Source organism: Lithobates pipiens, unplaced genomic scaffold (assembly GCF_037356315.1).
Source record: "Lithobates pipiens isolate NorthernLeopardFrog02 unplaced genomic scaffold, aLitPip1_a1.2 Scaffold_27, whole genome shotgun sequence".
Taxonomy (NCBI): Eukaryota; Metazoa; Chordata; class Amphibia; order Anura; family Ranidae; genus Lithobates; species Lithobates pipiens.
In genome coordinates this window covers 116260371-116284158 of record NW_027507788.1, presented here as the reverse complement: position 1 = coordinate 116284158, position 23788 = coordinate 116260371, and the positions used below count along the sequence as shown (strand labels likewise).

Genomic DNA, 23788 nt, shown 5'->3' with positions numbered 1-23788 from the left:
ACTAAAATCTTTTAACATCATGAGACAAGGTAAAAGCCTGTAGAAAATTACATGGCCCAGGAGCAAAATAAATGCAGTTAAATACCAAGGCCATATTACTTACACCCATGGGTTTTCAAAGAGTTGAGCTCATTTATCTCTAGGACTGTTTTTATGATTTTTTATAGCATTTTTAATATCTGGTGAGTGAAAAAGATAAAGCACCCAGACAGAGTATACAGCAGCATTTAAAAAGACACAAGGGTTGATTTACTAAACACAAATCAACTTTGCACTGCAAGTGCACTTGGAAGTGCAGTCGCTGTTGAACGGAGGGGAAGATCTGAAATGAGGGGAGGCTGTTTATTTTCCTTGCATGTCCCCCTCAGATCTACCACGACTGCACTTCCAAGTGCACTTGCAGTGCAAAGTGGATTTGCCTTTAGTAAATAAACCCCATAGTCACCTTGAAAAAGTTTACCCCCCTCTAACACTTCATATTCATTTCTATAGTGCTTACATACCATTCCTTTCCAACATGTTCCTCCATAACCCCCTCCACAGAAGAAAAAGGGCCCAGGGGAAGTGCTGGAGAGGTTGGTGTTTGATTGGTGACCTTTACACAAGGGCTTGGATGTTGCCCTAAATGGACAAGGTGACAGGGACTCATTAAAGTGCAGTGCAAGATCTGTGTGCTCCAATTACATTCTGAAGCAGACGATTAAGCTATCAGAACAGCCAAAGTATCTTTGTAAAAAGCTCCCATTGACTTGACTTGCACTATTCAAATCAAAAACAATGTGTTTAACCCACCTGGGTCTTGATCAGAATTTTATTGAGTTTTAGTTTCAATGGATTAGCACAAAGTAAATGTGGTGCCTATATTTAAAATGGAATAATATTGTCAATCAATATCTACAGATCTGTAGTTTTTTTTCTATTGCAAGAAAAATATTTGAGAAACTGATAAAAGGCCCACATACAGTACAATAATATCTTTTACAAAACAGCCAGTATGGATTTATGAAAGACAGAAGTTGTCAAAAAAGTCAATTTTTTTTTATTAGGTGGTAATTAGGATAAAGGCTGGCCAGTCGTATGTCTAGTATGTTTGGACTTTGCTAAAGGGTTTGACAAGCTTCCATAGCACCACAAATTTATAAGTGATTTTAAAGGTTTTTTTTTTTTTTTTTTTTTTAAATAACAAACATATCATACATATTACCTCCATTGTGCAGCTCGTTTTACACAGAGTGGCCCCGAATCCTGCTCTTCTGGGGTCCCTCTGCGGATCTCCCTACATCAGATAACCCCTTGGGAGAAGCGCTCTCCCAGGGTTACCTTGCGGGTGCTCTCCCAAGTCCAGCATTTGGTGTCCACAGAGGCTGAATGCAGGACTCGGCCCTGGCACCCGTGTCATTGGGTGTGATTGACAGTAGCAGGAGCCAATGGCTGTGCTGCTATAAATCTATCCAATCAAGAGCCAAGGACCCTGGGCAGAGAGAAAGCGCATCCCCGTGGGTCAAGTTCTAGGGATCAGGTAAGTAAAAAGGGGGGCTGGGGGGCTGGCCACTGCTAGGTGTTTTTTCACTTTAATGCAAGGGATGCATTAAGGTGAAAAACACATAGGTTTACAACCCCTTTAAGATCTAGATGTCGAGATAATTGATTCTACAAATAGATAGAAAACTGGCTGAAAAGCCACATTCAGGGAGTGATTCATACTCCCGTATGGTCTACATTAGTAAGTGGTGTATCGCAAGGTTCAGCTTTGAGACCATTGCTTTTTAACCTTCTGGGGGAGCAATAAATAAAGTAAGTAGGTCATCTTATTTATCAAATGTGAAACCTTGCTGCTCGGAGGGAGGCCCACAGCAATGGCAAAGTAAAAAAAAAAAGAAAAGTACATATAGTAAATTCTGAGTACAATTGGTTTTAAAGTCACCACAAAAGACATAAGGGGGGTTATTTACGAAAGGCAAATCCGCTGCAAGTGCACTTGAAATTGCACTGGAAGTGCACTTGGAAGTAAAGTCGCTGTAGATCCGAGGGGGACATGCAAGGAAAATAAAAAACAGCATTTTAGATTGCACATGATTGGATAATAAAATCAGCAGAGCTTCCCCTCATTTCAGATCTACCCCTCAGATTTAAAGCGACTGCACTTCCAAGTGCACTTTCAAGTGCAATTTCAAGTGCACTTTGCACTTGCAGTTTGCACTTGTAGTGCAAAGTGGATTTGCCTTTCGTAAATAACCCCCAAGGGGTTTTAATTTACTAGAACAGTGCAAAATCTGGTGCAGCTCTACACAGAAACCAGCTTTCAGGATTCAGGCTGGGTTCACACTGCAGCGGTTACGAGAACCGGATGTGATTCGCACTGCACTGCAGTGCAAATCACATATGATCTCTGTGCGATGCGAGTTCAGCCATACAGATAATATGGCTGAATTCGCATCGCACACGGCCCAAACTCGCACAGGACCCTTTTTTTGGTCCGCAGCAGAATTGGATCGCATAGATGTTCACACCATGCGATCCAATTCCTGTCCAAGTTTGCAGATCGCACTGTGAAATGCAAACTGATCTGGGGGTGTCATTAACGTTTCACTGACACTCCCAGCAGTTCGCATAGGGCAGTGTGAACTGCCCCTGGGAGGTATGCGATGCGGGAACCCGCCGCGGATTCGCGGCGTTCCCGCATCGCTGCAGTGTGAACCCAGCCTTATTGTCAAAGCTTAACTGAATAAGCTGATTGGCAACCATGCACAGCTGCACCAGTTTTAGTAAATCAACCCCAACGGCTTTCTATGCAAGTGCAGAAGAATGGGTTTAAAGTGATACTAAACAATATCCTTATTCTCCAAAAACAATCAATACACATCCAAACTTTTTAAGTTAAGAATACATACTAGTTAAAATAGTGTTACAGAGAATGTGTATTTCTTTCTAAACTAAAAAATGATTGAACACTCATAACATAACACTGTAAATAGGTTTTATTTTGCAGTTCAAGAATTACCCACCTTCCATAATTGCTGTATTGCCGTTCTTTGAGTTGAGATCACGTTTATACGTCTTTTGTAGACAATAGTCCCTAAGATCCTTAGTATTGCTTAGACACTGGAGGATCGAGTTCATAAAGCACTGTCATATAAAGACATTAGATCACATTAAAATAGGCATAAACGGAACAAATTCTATTTTGTTTTAAATGAAATAGTAATGATCGCCACATACACAAGGTTTTCATCTTGCCTTTGTGTTATATACGTAGCTTAAAAGGAAACCTGTCTTGGGAAAACATGCTGGTCTTTCCTTTTGAAAATGTTGGCTTTGAGTTAACAATCTGGAATAAGTGTAAAGACAAATGAAGCCGGTGGTTCTGCTTAAAGGTCAGACAGCTAGCATTTTTAGGAAGTCAGCAATGGCCACCCTTCTGCTTTTCAATGGCTGTTTTTCTCCACTGTGCAGCTAATCATACTATGCAGGGATCCTCAAACTATGGCCCTCCAGCTGTTGCGAAGCTACACATCCCATGAGGCATTGTAAAACTCTGACATTCACAGACATGACTAGGCATGATGGGAATTGTAGTTCCTGAACAACTGGAGGGCCATAGTTTGAAGACCCATGCACTATAGGGACTAGTTATGGCAGAGAGTGGATACGGTCTTCATAAGACAATGTAATGGTAGCCAGACCACTGCCCACATGTTATGCACTGTTCATCGAATGCCGGCAAGAATGTAGAGCCTACAGTGTTTCACAAAGGTTTCTCGGCTTAACATTGCAAACTCTGTAATTGTTGGAGAGGCAGGCCTTATTACTTTAATACATGAGCAGCTTCTTCCCTGGCTTTTCCATTTCATTTAATTGACTCAACTGAATAGCTACTTGATTCCTGAAGCAAGTGGGGAACAATGCACATTGGCAAAACCTATCACCGTACTTTAGAAATGCACAGCATGTGTTTTTTTATGCAATGGTATGGCTGTGCTAAGGGCATACTGCTGCTTTATAAAAGAAGCTCTGTGCATTACAGAATGATCACCAGAAAACCATTACAACAATATTATCTCATTTGCATGACTACCACACTTCTATGATACAAATCTTACATTGGAATGATTTATACAAACATTTCCAACACAGTCAGACAACTTATCTAGTAATTTTGGGAGGATTTTAAATGTCCGTGTTGTCTTGTAGTGTGTATGGTGTGCTTTAAGGAACATAAAATTATTACAGGATCTGAATGATTCCAGTTCAAGTAGGCAGCAGGAAGAGATTAACAATTTTAAGCAAGTCTCCATGGTTTGCTAAGATCTCAGATAAAACAGATGGGATTTCCAGCTATCCTCAGAAGACCTACCTTTTTTATGCTCCGTGATGAGTGGGAGCATTTGTGTTGTCAACTGATACATGCTTGCTATCCACCTCAAATTACTCTGTGCTGGCTATATTAACTACATAGATTGCTGCGCAGTGAATACGATTCTTCCATCTGGTTATGCGCCACACCATCTAGTCAGTCTGGTGCCCTCGCATGGCTCATGAATATGTCAGCATGACAACTGAAGCTGAACTATGATGAGCCTTACTAAGATCTACACTAGACCTCCTGTAACCATCCATTGTGCCAGAATCCTACCAGGTCCCCTCAATCTTGTCTGAAGACAGTGAGCTTCTCCTGTTACCCATAAATGACCTGGAAACCTCCCAGTTCTCTACTTCAACATTTGTCTAATATACCCTAATTCCACTTCATACACCTCTCCTGGCTGTAATGTGGAGTTGGCGAACATGCACCGAAAAGTAGAAGTCAAGCAAACAGGGAAAAAAAAAATCAAATAAAGATCTGATTAATGCTACTTTTACATGGGGCAGATTCTGCTGCAATCAGCTGAGGATCTGTGAGCTGATCACCTGGTGATCAGAGAGGAGTGGGTGGATTATGCATTCGTGTCTGTTCAATGTCTGCAGTCAGCTCTGCTCCATGGGTATCCACGAGTAAACAGACCCTGCTATCTGTTTACACCTGGCTACTACCGATGCCCTCCACCTAAATGGAAGAGGACAGAGCCTTCTCTCTTTTTTTTTTTTTTTTTTTTTAGCAGGCCTGATCGGACCTGGAGGTAGACGGGTGTAAGCAGACACACAAGTCTGTTTACACCTGAGTGCCCATAGGGATGAATGGACCATCTGACAGGTGGAACCGATTGGAACGCCTATTTCTTTCTAAACTAATGGATTTCCGTTCCCTCCATGTATGGTCAGCTTAAGAGCAAACACTAACCACAAAAAAAGTAACTGTTAATTGTTAAACACCAATATATTAACAGGTAAATAAAACCAAAACAATTTTTGAACAGAGTGTGGGGTAGAGCCTTTGTATGGTTTTCATCATAGTCTTAGGGTCCTTTCACACGGGGCGGATCAATCCGTTTGCTCAGCGGGGATCACTCCGTTGATCCCCGCTGAGCAGGGAGATGACAGGTCCGTCTCTGCACACTGCGCAGGGACGGACCTGTCACAGCGCCGCTCTCCCCTATGGGAGATCGGATGACGACGGACCGCAGTGCCCGTCGTCACCCGATCCGATCCGCAGACAGATGGAAAAATAGCTTTTTCCTCCGTTACACTTTTTCGGATCGGAGCGGGTCGGATGTCAGCGGACTTGTCACCGCTGACATCCGACGCTCCATAGAGCTCTATGGAGCACCCGTTCAGGTCCGCCTGAAAAACTGACAGGCGGGCCTGAACGGGACGTCAGTGTGAAAGGGGCCTTATCTTCTTTTATCTTCAGGCAAATTTCCCTGAGAGAACACAGACAGATGAAAAACGAACAGGGGTTCTAATCATTTCCTACTTCATCCAAAACTAAAGAGCAAGTTTGGTGTTACATGTACTTTATGCCACATGGTGTAATGTCAGTGTGAAGGTACAAATGGGGAAAAAATGCAAAACAAATAAGTAAAACCCACCGTATTGCCCAGATTCCGCAGTCCAACCAAACCTTGTACAACTTTTTGGGGCTAAAAGAGATATGAAAGTAGATTAGTAATATGGCTGTAAATTTGTTGTGATGTTTATACAGAGAGGAAACTGAAAAAAAAAAACATGGATGAAAAGGCCCTTATAACTAAAGCATATAATATAACAGAAAAGCTCCACAACAGTAACATTGAAAATAATAAACATTTTTTTAATGCCAATGAGTTCCACTCTGAGAAATGTCAGACATTATACAGAGTATTTTTTTATATATTTTTTTTACTGTTCTACAATCATTAGGGAGGCTTAAAACAAAAATTACTTGTTTGGGGGTTCCAAGTAATTTTCCAGCAAAAAAATAAAAATAAAATGATTTTAACTTGAAACCAACAAATGTCAGAAAGGTTTAGTGTTTAAGTGGTTAAACTTTTTTTACACTTACACACACACAAAGTCTATTGCAGTGACAAATTGTTACAATGTTTGTACTTAAGTTCAACTGATAAAGAATGTTTTGATTCTTGGCAGACTGCCCAGTTTTTCACTTCCTTTATTTGGAGGGCTGTGGCTTCAGAAGGGCAGAGACTTCTTTGCATAGAAAGAAATGTGAAACATTTTAGTCAAGATTGTGATAACGATTCCTGACGATTAATTGTGCATCTCTAATTAATATAGATTAGCCCTCCCGTTTTACTTACCTCACCCCTCTAAAATCCTGCGCTCGCCCCTGCTGTCCTCTTTACCGTTCAGCCTGGCCGCTGATTGGCTGGAGTGGATGGATGGAAAGCAGCGCAGCCATTGGCTCACGCTGCTGTCAATCACATCCACTGACGCGGAGCGCTGGGGGGTGGGGCCGTGTGATACATCGAGCGGCTATAGCCGCCGGCTGTATCATGGGAGCGCGCCCGCAGGTGCTTCTCACCATGCGAGGGAGCTCGCATAAACGTGAGAAGTACCTGCGGGAGGAACCCGAGACAGTCGCCAAGGGACACTAGAAGGGCAGGTTTGGGGCCACTCTGTGCAAAACGAGCTGCACAGTGGAGGTAAGTATAACATGTTTGTTATTTAAAAAAAAATAAAAAATTCTTTACAATCCCTTTAAGTATAGGCAGCTAGTGTGCTTGGCATTTAAAGCTGAACTCAGAGGAAAGTGAAAATCCTCACTGCAAGGGTTAAATCATGCTTATTTAGGCCCAGGGGGCCGGAAAACGCAGTTTTACTTGTCTGATCCTTTATTCCTGCATTCTCCCTCCAGGCTGGTAAACAGGTTTCTACAGCCTCTTCCACCCCATGATCAGGTGGTCACAGGTCCTCTGACATCATCAAGTGCACATGACACGCAAGGCAGTTCACACCGGCGGGAGTGGAAATAGAAAGTTGAGGACAACCCCAAATCAGTTTGCATATCGCAGTGTGAACTGTCAGTTCTGACATGAATTGGATCGCATGGGTGTGAACACCCATGCGATCCGATTCTGCTGCGGACCAAGAAAAGGGTCCTGTGCAAGCTTGGTCCGAATATTATCTGTATGGCTGAAATCGCATCGCACAGACATTGCATGTGATTTGCACTGCGGTGTGGTGTGAATCACATTTGATATCGCACATGGTGTGAACCAGGACTCAAACCCCAAAGAAAAGATGCTGGGATAATTCCTAAACATTAGTATTTTTCTTATATTAGTTATATATTCAATGCTTTTTATCATACAATAAAAAAAAATATATAATATATAATATTTATAATATATAAAATATAACTTTTATATTAGTTAAAACTACAAATTCCTGTGAAAGCAGTACATAGCACTCACATGGAAGTACAGGTGTAGGAGTGTACAGCATAAAATACACCTGTATGTAGAATAGAATCTCCCCCTCTCTCTCGCCAGATCCCCAACTTTTTGAGATGGGAACGAGGGACACCTATTAGATAAAGTATGTAGGCATTGGACACACACCCCTAAATGAAATGCTTAGCTAAACCAACAAGTGCTTTTTTTTAATTACTACTATTCATTTATATTGGCTTTTGAAACTTACAAATGCCGTAGCCTAGAAATTGAATGAAAGATTTAGCACTGGGAAATATATACAATTATATAGATCAGACCAAAATGAGGGGCAGAGGGGCTTTGTCTCCAATCAGGGACAGTTGGAAGAGATTATATATATATATATATATATATATATATATATATATATATATATATATATATATAAAAATAAATAAATCACAAATGCACACACTACCTTTTAACTGGTGAGATGTTTTCTGTTGTCTTTGTTCAATCAAAGCATAAAAACGGAGGGATAATTACTGACAATGTTAATCATTTGTCATCATTTGTTATCTGACACATCTAGTCCATTAATACACTTTTATTTCTGTTTTAATAACACAGAGAATCCTATTTCAATTTTTTTTAGCATTTTAGAAATCCTCTCTTTACCCCCATCATTTGGTTTCCATTTCTCCGAGGGGTATGGGTACCTCCAAGTGATAGACCTCTGATTTAGGTCCGCTACTATCTGATATATATCTACCACTTTCTTTTGTACAATTTATATATATTCTGTTGTTTATACAGTATCACTGTATACAACCTTTTTCCTTTTTTAATGTGAACATAATGATTACTAGATTTTTTATTTTTATTTTTTTAAATCTTATGGGAAATGTATTATTGGAGGAATATGTAGGCAGCCATTGTTGACCTGCTCATAAAAATGTTTCTTCCTGGCTGCCTCTTGAAAAGTATACAGCAAATGAAGTCGGAATTCCTTGGGGGAAAAACTGAAGCCACTGGATCAGAATAAAATCCAGGCATCTACCATTTTATAAGGTCTTTAAAGATATCTGATATATTTTTATTTTTATTTAGCAGTACAAGCTTCCATTCATTTAGATAACATTAGTGATACGTTAGTAATGTTTTTTGTTTTTTTGTTTACGGGTGCTGTTGATATATAAATATTGGATATATAGTTATTGGTTGAATCTATGCATTTATTTTAACGCCAATTGCATTCCAATATATTGATATATTAACCTTTTTGTTTAGTATTTTATGATCCCTTTATCATATGCATCTTAATATATTAACCTTTTGTTTAGTTCTTTATTTTCCCTTTATCATACCATCTCGGAAACCTACAAAGGAACGCAGGTGATAAAAAGTATTTCCTACAGAGGTCTCACTTAGTTTAAAACACATAGCAAACACATAGTCAGGGATCAAAGCAAGGTCAGGCCAGACAGAGTACAAGTTAGATCAGGGCAAGTAAAATCAGCAACCAAATCCAAAAGACAATAAAGCTGCTGAAAACACTTATTCTCTCACCTGTTTAACTTCAACAATTCTCCAAATCACATTACTTGCCATCAGAATGACAATCCTTTTTTTTTCTTTTTTTTTCTTTTTTTTAAGTTGTCTTTTTGGATCTGGAGTTGAGAAGCAGTAACACACTAGGACAGTGATGGCGAACCTTGGCACCCCAGATGTTTTGGAACTACATTTTCCAGGATGCTCATGCACTCTGCAGTGTAGATGAGCATCATGGGAAATGCAGTTCCAAAACATCTGGGGTGCCAGTGTTCGCCATCACTGCACTAGGACGAGTAAACCATCATCGAGAAAGCAAAGGAAGAACAGTTCAAAGGAAAAGAAAGGACCAACTCGCAGTGCATAGCTCAGCGCCTGAAATGACACCAGTAGAGGTCCATGGCACTGGTAACCATCCAAATGGATGCATACACTGCAAACATGTCCTTGCACTTTTTAGCCTAGAGAATTAAAAAAAGGACAAGGGTTTTCCTTGTGAGTAGGTAAGATTTATGTATTTTAGGTCAATTTTTAAATATATGAAGGGGCATTTTACGTTAAGCATAACTGAGCTGAGGGATGCCCTACCACATGCTTTGGGTACAGACATAGAAGAACCAATTAGCACTTCGCTAAGACAAAGTCCTATAGTATCTCTCCTACAGTATATGTATCCAAACGGTCACATACATGTATAGCATAGGTTCAAACAGTAGGAGTGACCCAGCTTGAGGGATTTGCAGCTTCCAATATTCCTTAGGATGAGGAATAACTGGAGAAATAAAGGGAGAAAAGGAAGCGCGGACCCTAGCAGGGGTAAATCCTTTTATTAATTAAAGTAATTACATTGCACTCACAATTGGAAAGAATCCCACCTCCTCAGGAGCTGGGTGCAGTGGAGCCGCATTGCTGATAATAAAAGGTGCAGCTGTGGCCATGGGGAAACAGAGCTGGCACACGCTAGGGAGATGAGAATGTCGGCTGCCAGGAAAGAAAGCACCGTGTGTTACATGACAATGTGTTGTGAAAAGGTTGTAAAAAACTTGAATCAGGAAATTCTGCATAGAGATTGTGAGGGGGTTGAATCGAGATCACGATTTTTTAATGATTAATCGTGCAGCTCTAATGCATATGCACATACTTGCGCGCACACACGTGCCATCACACATTCTCGTGCACCTGCGACACATGTTGGTTCCAAACAGGCTGTTTAAACTCGGCCAGTGCTCAGGATCAGTGCTGCTTTGTCTTTCAGCCTTCCCTGTATCCTGTAATCCTGTTATTCTGTATCCTGATTTCAGTTGCTGACCCAGCTTGTATGACCACTGTCTGAACTTTGACTGCACCCACCACGGCTTGTCCTTGACCTCCATTTCTGTCTGCTCCATTTGCTTTTTTCCCCCCCAATGACTACCTCCTGACCTGGCTTGTACCCAGACCACGCTCTTGCCTGCTCCTCTGTACCTGATCAATTCTGCCAGTATATGACCCAGCTTGCCTGACTCTGCTTCCTGATACATCATGCTGTGCCTGCTGTTCTACAGTCTGCTACCAGTGCATGCCTAACCTGCCAGTTGTCACCAGTACCAGCCTGCTTCACTAAAGACTACCAATGACCTCTCCTGCCTGGCCTGGATACCTGCTTTGTCACTGCAAGACCTACAGGTACTTGTGTTACTCTGCACTCCTGCACCTTCTGTTACCAGAGGCCCGAGTCCGAGTTGTAAAAGAGGCCTTCCTCAGCATTGCAGGCTCTGCTACCAGGTACATGATATTGACATTCTCATACCCAAGATATAGAATCCAATTTCAGCAAGAGTTCTACAACTTCTGCCTGTGTTAAAGCAGTGTGCTAGACTGGTTGGGCTAATATTATATACATATATGTATATGAGCAGGTGGAGGAGAGGGAGGGGGCAGGCATTGCATATCTACAACATCTTGGGAATAAAGCTGATCCACATTGAAATACATGTGCCTAAAGGATTAGACTCCTCCACCCTCCAATATATATTTATATAGAATTGCTCTGCCACCTCTGGAAGTACTTTCAAAAGCAAGTATACTATGAAGATCATTTTTAATCAGTGACTACCAATCAAGCCATAAACATTGACTGGAAAGGATGATTGCTTATCTTGACAACCCTGTGATGTGCCTTCTCTCCTGTATTCTCTCTCAAAGGGTTTACAGCATGGCAGATGACATTGTCACAGATCCCTTCACAAGATTGTCTCCCACAAGCTCTGAAACATGGACATTTATCAAAAGGTTTCTGTCAAAGAGTCCAATGATCCATCACTGTTACCAGCACAACTACAAACACCAGTGCCAATGACTACTAGCTCCTGTTATATAAAAAATAAAGTTCCAAAAGGGCTGCAGACAGAGGCGTAACTAGAAACCTCAGGGCCCCGGTGCAAGAAATCAGGAAGGGCCCCCCCCCCCCCCCCGAAAAGCATGATTTTGATACTATATTTTTTTTCCACTGTACAACAAAGTAAAACATTTCTGTGCAGCCTGTGTCCCCAGTGGAACCTGTGTCACCAGTGCAGTGGTGGTCCTGGAGAGGGGTGGTGGTACTGGAGGTGGGTGGCGGTGGTGGTACTGGAGGGGGATGGTGGTACTGGAGGTGGGTGGCGGTGGTGGTCCTGGAGGGGAGTGGCAGTGATGGTCCTGGAGGGGGATGGTGGTCCTGGAGAGGGGTGGCATTGGTGGTACTGGAGGGGGATAGTGGTCCCGGAGAGGGGTGGTGGTGGTACTGGAGGGGGATGGTGGTCCTGGAGAGGGGTGGCGGTGGTACTGGAGGTGGGTGGCGGTGGTGGTCCTGGAGGGGGATGGTGGTCCTGGAGAGCGGTGGTGGTGGTACTAGAGGTGGGTGGCGGTGGTACTGAAGGTGGGTGGTGGTGGTACTGGAGGTGGGTGGCAGTGGTGGTACTGAAGGGGGGGTGGTGGTACTGGAGAGGGATGGCGGTCCTGGAGAGGGGTGGCGGTGGTACTGGAGGGGGATGGTGGTACTGGAGGTGGGTGGCGGTGGTACTGGAGGTGGGTGGTGGTGGTACTGGAGGAGGGTGGCGATGGTACTGGAGCAGCATGGTAGTCCTGGAGAGGGGTGGCGGTGGTGGTACTAGAGGGTGGGTGGTGGTACTGGAGAGGCATAGTGGTCCTGGAGAGGGGTGGCGGTGGTACTGGAGGTGGGTGGCGGTGGTGGTACTAGAGGGTGGGTGGTGGTACTGGAGAGGCATGGTGGTCCTGGAGAGGGGTGGCGGTGGTACTGGAGGTGGGTGGCATGGTGGTGGTACTGGAGAGGGGGTGGCGGTGGTCCTGGAGGTGGGTGGCGGTGGTACTGAAGGTGGGTGGTGGTGGTACTGGAGGAGGGGTGGCGGTGGTACTGAAGGTGGGTGGTGGTGGTACTGGAGGAGGGGTGGCGGTGGTACTGAAGGTGGGTGGTGGTGGTACTGGAGGAGGGGTGGCGGTGGTACTGAAGGTGGGTGGTGGTGGTACTGGAGGAGGGGTGGCGGTGGTACTGAAGGTGGGTAGCACGGTGGTTGTGGTGGTGGTGGTACTGGAGGAGGGGTGGCACTGGAGGAGGGGTGGCGGTGGTACTGGACATCAGGATCCCCAGATACCCCACCTTACTTTAGGGTCCCCAGAGAGCCCCCCTTACTTTAGGGTCCCTAGACAGTCACCCCCCTTAAAGAGGTTTCGCTGTACCTTGCTGGACTCTGCTGTGCACCTTGGCCCCCAGCAGATCTCTGTACACCCCCCCCCCCCCACGCACCTGGGGGGAGGCAGCGATCAGCAGCTCTATGGATGTTGATGGGCGGCGGGATCTTCCCGAGTCTACACACTGGAGAGGGGTCAGCACGGCTGGGAGTGGAGAGCGTGTCTCATGTAAACAGCAGCACAGAGACACCGGCACTCCGGAGTGAAGTTTAATTTTCCCTTGTCCGCTCGCAAAACACACAGCTGATCCTGCTCCCCCTTCGGCCCCCCCTCCCCTCCTCTCCTGTGTTCTCCGCGGGCATTCAGGTGTGAAGCTAACAAGCTCACATTTCCCGCGGAGAACACAGGAGAGGAGAGGAGAGGAGGGGAGGGGGGGCCGAAGGGGGAGCAGGATCAGCTGTGTGTTTTGCGAGCGGACAAGGGAAAATGAAACTTCACTCCGGAGTGCCGGTGTCTCTGTGCTGCTGTTTACATGAGACACGCTCTCCACTCACAGCCCTGTGAAAAGCAACCACGCCGGGGCCCCCCGACAGTGATGGAATTCCAGGGCCCAGTCGCAACTGCGACTGTTGCGACCCTGATAATTCCGCCACTGGCTGCAGAGTATATATACACTGATAAGGTACCATTACTGATACCATCTGTTTTTTAGTCTTCTAATGAAGCTGTGCATGGTAGCCATTCAGCTTCTAACTTTGTTTGGCTTGTTCAGTTAAGCTTTGGCAATAAAACCTGGAAGCTGATTGGTTTCTATGCAGAGCTGCACCAGATTTTGCACTCTCCAGCTTTAGTAAATGACCCCCACAATGTCACACATCCCAGGAGGCTACAGGACCAGTCTTCCCTGCAGTCCGCATCTCACGCATCCGCAGTAGAGGGCTGGCTTGTGAGTCATCAGAAAGTCATAGCCAGTTTCCAAATCGAAGATGGTTGTCCTGGATCCTAACGAGCTGTGAAGATTTTGGGTTCTCAGAAGACAGTGCTGGACCTCTAATGCCGCGTACACACGGTCGAACTGTTTGACGTACTTAGTCCGTCATACAATCCGACGGACAATCCGTCGTACTTTCCACTGAATGGACTTGACCACACACGGATGCACAAACAGTCCGTCGAAAGCTTGCGCGATGATGTGTACAGCACGTACGACGGGACTAGAAATAGGAAGTCCAATACACAGCAAAGCACCCTTCCGCCGTGTAAATCCTTTCTGGGCATGTGCCATTCTTAGTCCGTCGAACTAGCATACTGACGACCGTATTGTCCGCTGAAACCAAAGTACGACGGACAGATTTTTGGAAAATCCGAAATTCTTAGTACTCCGGACTGCACGCTGAAAAAGTCAGCTGAAGCCCACACACGAGCGGATTGTCCGCTGAAATGTGTTTCAACGGACTAAGTACGTCAAACAGTTCGATCGTGTGTACGCGGCATTAGTCTGCTACAGTACTTGAATCAGATGAAATTGGCACTACGGCACCATCACCCTGTTGGCTTGAAAAACATCAATTGCAAAATTGAGAGGAGCTGAGCTGAAAATTGTCAGCTGAACAGTGACTGCATCCTTTTTGGGTATTCAGATATCCAAGGGCACTGTGGTTGTCTGGACACCATAGCCAGCAGGGGTGATCCCTCCATGTTTAGTGGATGAAGAAATCTATTTGATTTCTTTTGTTCAGTCTGCATGTGAAAAAATGTTGTCACCTAAGAAAAGAAGTGCATATGGGTACACCTTGCTGGTAGGATCTACACGACTAAAGCCAGCTATGCATGTGTGGCTCGCATTAGACCCCTTTCGCCCCTGAAAACCGCCTCCCATTCACTGCAGTGTGACTTTTCACACTGGGGAGGTGCACTTGCAGGACGTTACCAAAAGTCTTTGGGGCGGGTTGGGACCACTGTATTTAGCGCTCCCAAAATACTCTGCCTATTGCAATGAATAGGCAGCGCTTCCAAATTGCCTTAAAAGAGTTTTAAAAGTGCCACAAAACTGGAGTTTTTAACCCTTTTTTGGGGGATGAAAGCACCCCACTGGCAGCCAAAAAGCGCAGCTAAAACAGTGCTTAACCGCCACTTAAACGAGCGTCGCTTTAGCGCCAGGTGTTGTCAGAGAATGCAGGATGAGTACAAAGTATGTAGAGTAGTATCATTTATATACTATATTTGCCTAGACTACTTTCATGGAGTTGGAACCGTCTGAAGTTTTTTTTTTATAATCCACTAAGCCTGGCAGTTGAATGGCTTTCACTGAATGTTCTAAGGTACTTCCAGTTCTGGGAAATCATTGAACAAAGGAGGTGGGAGTGGGGAGGGAGGGGTAGTGAAGTACTGACACCTGACCAGTTTTAGCGACTAACAAATATTTAAGGAATTTACTATCTCTTGGCTGTTTAACTCCTTTGTGAGGACAAGCATTGAAAAGTTCAATCCACTCCTACTTAGAATGTGATTTCTTTACTTCATTTGTTTAACAACCAAGAAGTAAACTCATTTCTGTAGAGTCCTATTGAAATGCAATGGAGACCAGCAGAATGCAAGCACAAAGTCAGGCAGTTTGCAAAAAATAAAATCTAATCAACTGCCTAAAACAGTATAGATTTTTAGGGTGAAGCTCCTAGAACCGAGCAAAACCTGCAGCTACGTGCAGTGCCCCCCAATTGCCTTAACATTTAAACATACAATCCCTTAACATATAAAGTGATCCTGTCTCAGAAACAACGGGGTGAACACAAATCTTTACTTAGTAGACAAGGGCCCTTCAATCTGGATAGCCAAGGTTCAGCAGATCCCCAAAAAACAGGGACAACCCCCCCCCCCCCCCCCCCCCGCAGACATCGGTCACCTGGCTTGAAAAGTCTTTTATATAGTTGAATCAGGATAAGCGCCAAAACGAAGTCCAGAAATGTAATTTAATAAATCCATGAATAGCCAAAAGACAAGAAATTACACTGTACACATTCCAGGGGCAAATAATCCCTCTTCATCAGGGCTTGATAACAACATTAAATGGGCAAAAAAGACTATGTCTGCAAAAGAATATAGAATATAATAATATATAGTATATAGAATAGAATATAGTATATACTTATGGCTCCTGCAGTCCACTGCTGAGCAGTCACCCCCAAGCCTACAGTAGAGACATGGAGGTCAGTGTGAGGAACCGCTGGGTGCTATAGGGGACCAAGAGATTGGCACTATCAGAGGTGTTGATTTTTCAACAGACTTTGGGGCATGATTCCCCTTTAGGCCTCATGCACACGGGGCATTAGAAAAAATGAGCTGCAAAGCCACTACCAACGCCAGTAAAAAGCAGCTGTAAAAACGCTCTGTGTGCATGAGACCTTATAAGTAGAGATAAGCCTAAGGCCTCATGCACATGGAGTGTTAGAAAAGCGAGCTGCAAAGCCGCTATCTACACCAGGGTAAAAACTGTCTTTTAGTAGCTTTTTACATTGGCGGTAATGCACGTTTTGCTGTGCTAGCTTTTACCAGTGTTTCTCTGCCTCTATTCAAAATCAAGGGTTCCCTATGAGAGCCCCCATTTATTTGAATATAAGCTTTCTATGGAGCCGGGTTCACGTATCTGTTGCGGCTGCAGAGCGTCCTGCACGGGAACTGCTGTGCGTCTTTGGCTCAGTTTCAGGGCCAAATTGGCAAAAATGTGGTCCCAATTCATCCCTGAAATGGAGAACAGGGACACTGCAAGCTGCATCCGACAGAGGTTTGAACCCAGCCTGAAACTTTGGAGCTCATGCACACTGAGCATTTTTAAAGCTACTTCTAGGGGTGTCTGATGTTTTCTTTTTACTGCCTCTAAACTCCCCTGCAGGTTATCCTATGTGTCCATGTACACATGGGCTTTTAGCAGCTTTTTCAGGCAGCAAAAAACCCACTGCCAGTTCGTCCTTCAAAGCGCTTGAAGCTGTTAAATGTGCCTAAACACTATATGCATTTAGCAATTGAGTGTTAAAGGGATGTTCCAGCCTTAAAAATTTTTTTTTTTAAAGTCAGCAGCTACAGTGTTTGTAGCTGTTGACTTTTATTAAAGACACTTACCTGTCCAGGGCGCCCGCGATTTTGGCCCTCCCGAGGCCGATACGTCCCTCATATCCTGTCCCGACACCGCCATCCTCACTAAGGGAAACAGGCATTGGAGCCTTGCGGCTTAACTGCCCGTTTCCTACTGCGCATGCGCAAATCGCGCGGCACTTTGTGAATGGCCCCGTTGTGTTCTAGGACACACACATGTCCCAGAAGGCAATGGGGCCGCTCGCCGAAGAGGAGGAAGCGAAGCGGAATAGGAAGAGGCAGATTAGAAAGACTGCCTAGCAACAGGGGTTTATGGTAAGTTCAATATTTTTTTTTTCAAATGTTTTTTTTTTTTTTTTACATTTTTTAAAGAATATTAATGCTATTTTTATTTATTTATTTTAGGGTGGCCCTCCACTTTAATTTATTTCAATGGCCAGAACAAGTCCTTTATTCTAGCCAATGAAATGAATTAACGCCCAGACACTTGACACGGGTAAACGCGGTACATACTTTTACAAGCGTCGGGCATTTTTTTCCACAAAACACTGCTGTCAGGAAGGAGGCTTCTAGGGGATTTAAAAAATAAAACTATGTCAGTGTGCATGAGTTCTTAACATTTAACCTCTGCAAGACTTAAAGTAGATCGAAATCCAATCACTAAAATCTCATATTAATCAGGTTAATGTCGGTATTAAAAAGTATTTCTAAACTTCGTAAATCTGCAGCTTTGATTAAAACAATATCTGGTGATGTTACCATGAAGGTCCTTGTTTTGGGGAGGTGACACCCCATCTCCGCACCCCAATGAGCTGCCCTAATGACACCTTTCATAGTCATGGGTCACCATTGTCACAGATGTATGTTCCAGTCTTTAAAAGCTCTGAAAAAAAAAATCCTTAGCATGTTTGGCATGCTGGGAGTTAAAATTGACAAAGCAAGTCACATGCTCCCTTCTCCCTTTTTCCCAGCATCTCCCCTTAATCCATGACATCAGAGCTGGACTATACTGGTCTTGGCAGGAACATAAAGTCACATAGTTCAAACATTAAGAAAGTCAAAGAGGTGATAAAGTTCACTGGTGCACGCAATGCCGCATTCTTATGTAATTGTTACCTGGAATCCGTCAGCGTGGGCTGAATTGTACTACGATTTTTCATAAATACTTAGAAATAAAGATAGTTACTTTGTAGTTATTGGCAAAAAAATTATTTGGACTTTTTGGCCTACCTATGCAAAAGCAGACAATAAGTAATACAGTTAAAGTTTCTACAAAAATGAAATCATTTTGGCTACATTCATGTGGGTGATCAGGGGCATACAGCGGATTCCTAAAAAATAAAATAAAAAATTAATCGCTGGATTTTTGCCGCTGGAACCAGAAAGCTTCTACAAAGATTAGGGACAGATGAGTGACCTTCGACAGCAAAAAAATGTTTAGACCACGGCGGGTAACTGCTGGATGTAGGGATACATGCAAACAGCCGCCTGCATTGCTTTGTACAGGTTTCTCGGCCACAGCTGTTCACATACACCCATGAACCCAGCCACGAGAATCCGCTGTGTGCCCCCAATCACCCCTGTACTATGATAGCACAGGGCAAAGCAACAGGGCCGCTTTATGCCCCGTACACACGGTCGGACTTGGAAAATGTGCGATCTGATCGGGTTGTCGGAAAAATCCGATTGTGTGTGGGCTCCATCCGACTTTTTCCGTCGGAATATCCGACACACAAAGTTTGAGAGCAGGATCTAAAATTTTCCCACAACAAAATCCGATAGTTTAACTTCCAATCGTGTGTAGACAATTCTGACGGACAAAGTGCCACGCATGCTCAGAATAAATTACGAGACGAAAGCTATTGGCTACTGGCCCGTTTATAGTCCCGTTGTACGTGTTCTACGCCACCACATTCAGAACGATCTGATTTTCTGACAACTTTGTGCGACCGTGTGTATGCAAGACAAGTTTGGGCCAAAATCTGTCACAAAAAATCTGATGGATTTTGTCGTTGGGAAATCAGACCGCGTGTACAGGGCATAAGGCTTAATGTACACGGGACGTTTTTACAACCTCTCCTGAACCATTTAACTTGACAGATAGTAACCCACGGTTAAAACGTCCATTTTGCCACGTTTGCGTTTGGAAGTGTTTGAAAAGAAAAAACGCCTGTAAACAAAATGCAGCTAAACGTGAATTAACGCATTTAGAAGCGATTGAAATGCCTCTAAACTCAGTGTCTGAACTCATTTTTTTGCTTTCTAAAAATGGCCTCTAAACTCAACTGCCTCTAAACTCCTATAAAAGACGGCGTGTACATGTACTCCTAAGATAACATAGAGGAGAGTTCAGGCGCATGTGAAATAAATGGCCAACAGCTTCTAAACATCCGCTGACCAGCAGCAGTGTACATGAGGCCTTAAAGTGTATCTAAAGATAAAACTTTGGATAGAGTAGGGTACAGGTTTCAACCACTGTCATCTTTTTTGCCATCTGTGTCTTTCCGGGGAGATTTCCCTTCAATTCCTGTACTGAGCACTCAACAGGAAGTGAGAGGATATCTTTCTAATGTGAGGTCTATCCCCGCTTAGACAGTTGTCATGGGAACAAGCGTACCCATTACAAGATTTTAGATTTACCCTCACCTTCATTCCTGGTAACCTGGGTGATCATGGCAATTAGAGAGAGCAATTCTTCCTAAACAGGGGCGCAGACAGCAATAAAGAACAGACAAATGTTCTAATCCTTCACCCTCCAATTCAAAAGAAAAAAGTTTTTATACTTGAATGGCGCCACCACCAATACATACCTTTTTAGTAATACTTTAATGGCACCACCTCATACCTACCCTTCCTTCTCCCTCTCCAATCTGTACAGCTGTGGGTAGTGAAGAAAAATACCTGGTATTTTAGATATTGGGGAGCATGTGACCCTCTCGACTCCCATGTGACAGTACTAGGGAATGCCATTCAGTTACCCACTGCTCTCAATGGGGCCAAGAATGACTCCTCAGCTCTGTCCAATCAGAGCAGTGCTAGAGCAAGCAGAACCGCTGCTTCAGTGATCTCCACTTGTGTCTAGGTCCCATGCTAAATGGACAGTTTTATGCATTGAAAATACAGGAGATCGAAGGCATTTGCACCATTCAGCAAATGCAATTTGCTGAATGAAAAAAAGTGTTCTTTGATTGGACAAAGTGGAGAGCATGATGTCACCACCCCACCTCGTCCAATTGTAGATCACTTTGCATTCATTCAGTAAATGTAAAGCATTCTCCAAACGGCACCTATGCTGAGTAGCTGACCTCCTATGTTCACAATACACCAGGCTGGCCGCTCAGCTCAGGACCCAGAAGCTTTTAGACATCACTAGAGTAGCGGTACTACTTCAGTGATTTCCAGCTCCCAATAACATTGGCCAGATATGGTATATACATAGTTACATCAGTCCACGCTGAACCAAAGTACCTATATGGAAATGATCTTTAAGTATGGGCAGCTAGTGTGCTTGGCATTTAAAGCTGAACTCCGGGGAAAGTGAAAATCCTCACTGCAAGGGTTAAATCATGCTTATTTAGGCCCAGGGGGGCGGAAAACGCAGTTTTACTTGTCTGATCCTTTATTCCTGCATTCTCCCTCCAGGCTGGAGAACAGGTTTCTACAGCCTCTTCAACCCCATGATCAGGTGGTCACAGGTCCTCTGACATCATCAAGTGCACATGACACGCAAGGCAGTTCACACCGGCAGGAGTGACAATAGAAAGTTAAGAACACCCCCAAATCAGTTTGCATATCACAGTGTGAACTGTCAGTTCTGACATGAATTGGATCGCATGGGTGTGAACACCCATGCGATCCGATTCTGCTGCGGACCAAGAAAAAGGTCCTGTGCAAGCTTGGTCCGAATATTATCTGTATGGCTGAAATCGCATCGCACAGACATTGCATGTGATTTGCACTGCGGTGTAGTGTGAATCACATTTGATATCGCACAGCGCACTGCTGTGAACCAGGACTCAAACCCCAAAGAAAACATGCTGGGATAATTCCTAAATATTAGTATTTTTCTTATATTATTTATATACTCGATGCTTTTTATCATACGTTAAAAAAAAAAAAAAATATATATATATATATATATATATATATATATATATATATATATATATATATATATATATATATATATATATATATATATATATATATATATTTATACAATATCATCAGTGTTTTTTTATACCACAGAATTTTTTTTATCACATTTATATTAGTTAAAACTACAAATTCCTGTGAAAGCAGCACATAGCACTCACATGGAAGTACAGGTGTAGGAGTGTAAGGCATAAAATACACCTGTATTTGCAGAGAATGGAATCTCCCCCTCTCTCACGCCAGACCCCCAACTTTTTGAGATGGGAACAAGGGACACCTATTAGATAAAATATGTAGGCATAGGACACACCCCCCTGCCACACCCCTTAAAAAGGAGAATTATAGAAAAGAAATGCTTAGCTAAACCAACAAGTTCTTTTTTTTATTACTACTATTTATTTATATTGGCTTTTAAAACTTACAAATGCTGCAGCCTAGAAATTGAATGAAAGGTTTAGCACTGGAAAATATATACAATTATATAGATCAGAGCAAAATAAGGGCAAATAAGGAGGAAAGAGGGGCAGAGGGGCTTTGTTTCCAATCAGGGACAGTTGTTAGAGAGATTATATATTTATACACATACACACACAGGGCTTTTTTTCAGCGGGAACGCGGAGGAACGCAGTTCCGCCACCTCCAGCACTGAATGTGTGCAATGACAAGAGGTGTTGGGGTGTGATGGAGGGCCTATTCATGCTGGCTGCTGGGGTATTTATTGTTGCTGGAGGGGATCTATTTTTGTGTGGCGGTTTATTAATGGTGGGTGGGATCTTTTTGTTGATTGGGGGGGTCAATTGTTGCTGGAAGGAATCTACTGTTGATTAAGGGGTCTATTGTTGCTGGCTGCTGGAGAGTCTATTGGTGTTGGCTGCTGGGAGATTTGTTGTTGCTTCTGGGGGCCTATTGTTGCTGGGGGGGGATTTTGTCATTGGGTTCCATTGTTGCTGGGGGGGGGGGGGGGAGTCTATTGTATTGCTGCTGGCTGTGAGAGATCTGTTTTATTGCTTTTCTTGTTATTATTACCAAGTCCCTACAAATGACTTAGCATGACATAATGATACTTGTTTCTGGATTCTAAAAAGGGTCCTACTAGGAGGTGGTGGAACCAAGGGTAGTGCTTGGAGTTGGGTAAGGGATGGAGATGCAAATTGACTCAGAGGGAGGAGTTCCTGCACCTATTCTCTGAGAAGAAAAGCTCTATAATAATATATATATATATATATATATATATATATATATATATATATATAATCTATATACACACACACATATACACACACACATAGGCCGCGTACACACGGGCGGATTGTCTGCCCAACTAAGTTCGTCAGACAATCCGACAGACAGTCCGCTCAAAATTTGAATGAACGGACTTGACCACACACGATGAACAGACAGTCCGCTGAAAGCGTGCGTGATGACGTGTACAGCACGTACGACGGGACTAGAAAAACGACGTCCTATACACTGCAATGCAACCTTCGGCCGTGTAAATCCTTTCTGAGCATGCGCCATACTTAGTCCGTCCAACTTGCCTACACACGAGCGGACTGTCCGCTGAAACCAAGTTTGGACGGACAAAACCAAGTTTGAACGGACAAAATTACGGAAATTCCGTAAGACTTTGTTCGACAGTCCGCTGAAAAAGTCCGCTGAAGCCCACACACGAGCGGATTGTCCGCTGAAACACGGTTCAGCGGACTAAGTTGGACAGACAATCCGCCCGTGTGTACGCGGCCATACACACACACACACACACCCACACACACACACACACACACACCTGTCCATAGGACCTTATTCACAGAATACACCGTACGCGGGAATACGCCTGTAAATTCTCGTACTTCCATTTCCAGGCGCACGCGCTGGGTGGGCGTTCCCAGACGTAAAGCGTACAGGCAGCGTATTCCGCCAATACAATCCTATGGGTTATACCCCGGCTTGCAGGCGATGCAGATAAAGGCGTATTTTATTCTGTACGCCTGTAATAACGTCCATATACATTCATGTAAGTCATGTGTACCCCTGGAAGTCATATAGTGAAATGAGAGGTAAGTACTATTGGCACCCCCTGGATAACAGCTGCACTAAGCACACCCCCCGGACTCCTCACCTTGGTTCTATTGAGCACGAAGTCCAGGAGATGAGATATAATGACGGCTCCGGGGATCTGCTGCACCTTACCACTGCCGGTCATGGTGAAATGAGTGCGGTGTATAGAGGAGGACGGTGTGCTCTGCAATGTACAGCCTCTGATCCGAGTCCTCCAGATGTACTCGGCTCCTCCGCCTCTCCTTCACTCCGGACACTCATTACCTCCGGCTGGAATCTGACAGCTAGTGACGTCAGGAGGGGGCGGGGCGGGTAACACACGGGGAGCGCACATTGCTTCTCCCAGGGGATGGAGTCACCTGCAGGGGGCGTGGTCAGGGACCAGAGAGGACATTGTGTGCAGATCCCAGAGCACACAATGTTCACATTCATCCGACTCACCTCTGTGCACTGCTCTCTATTTACTGTATATATTCTGTGTAATTATCACATTTATATATACTGTATGTACCAATATA

General features: G+C 43.9%; 1 protein-coding gene across 1 annotated transcript in view; it reads right to left on the bottom strand.

Annotated features, from left to right (window-relative positions):
* LOC143934083 (ubiquitin carboxyl-terminal hydrolase 2-like) overlaps positions 1-23542 on the bottom strand; it is a 66323-nt gene extending 42781 nt beyond the window's left edge. Inside the window, exons 1-3 of the mRNA XM_077457391.1 lie at positions 23332-23542; positions 5967-6017; positions 3006-3126 (exon numbers count right to left, since the gene is read on the bottom strand). Coding sequence (XP_077313517.1) covers positions 3006-3126; positions 5967-6017; positions 23332-23415 — 256 coding nt within the window. The 5' untranslated portion in view covers positions 23416-23542. The remainder of the gene's footprint in view (positions 1-3005; positions 3127-5966; positions 6018-23331) is intronic.
* Between the last annotated feature and the right edge of the window lie 246 nt (positions 23543-23788).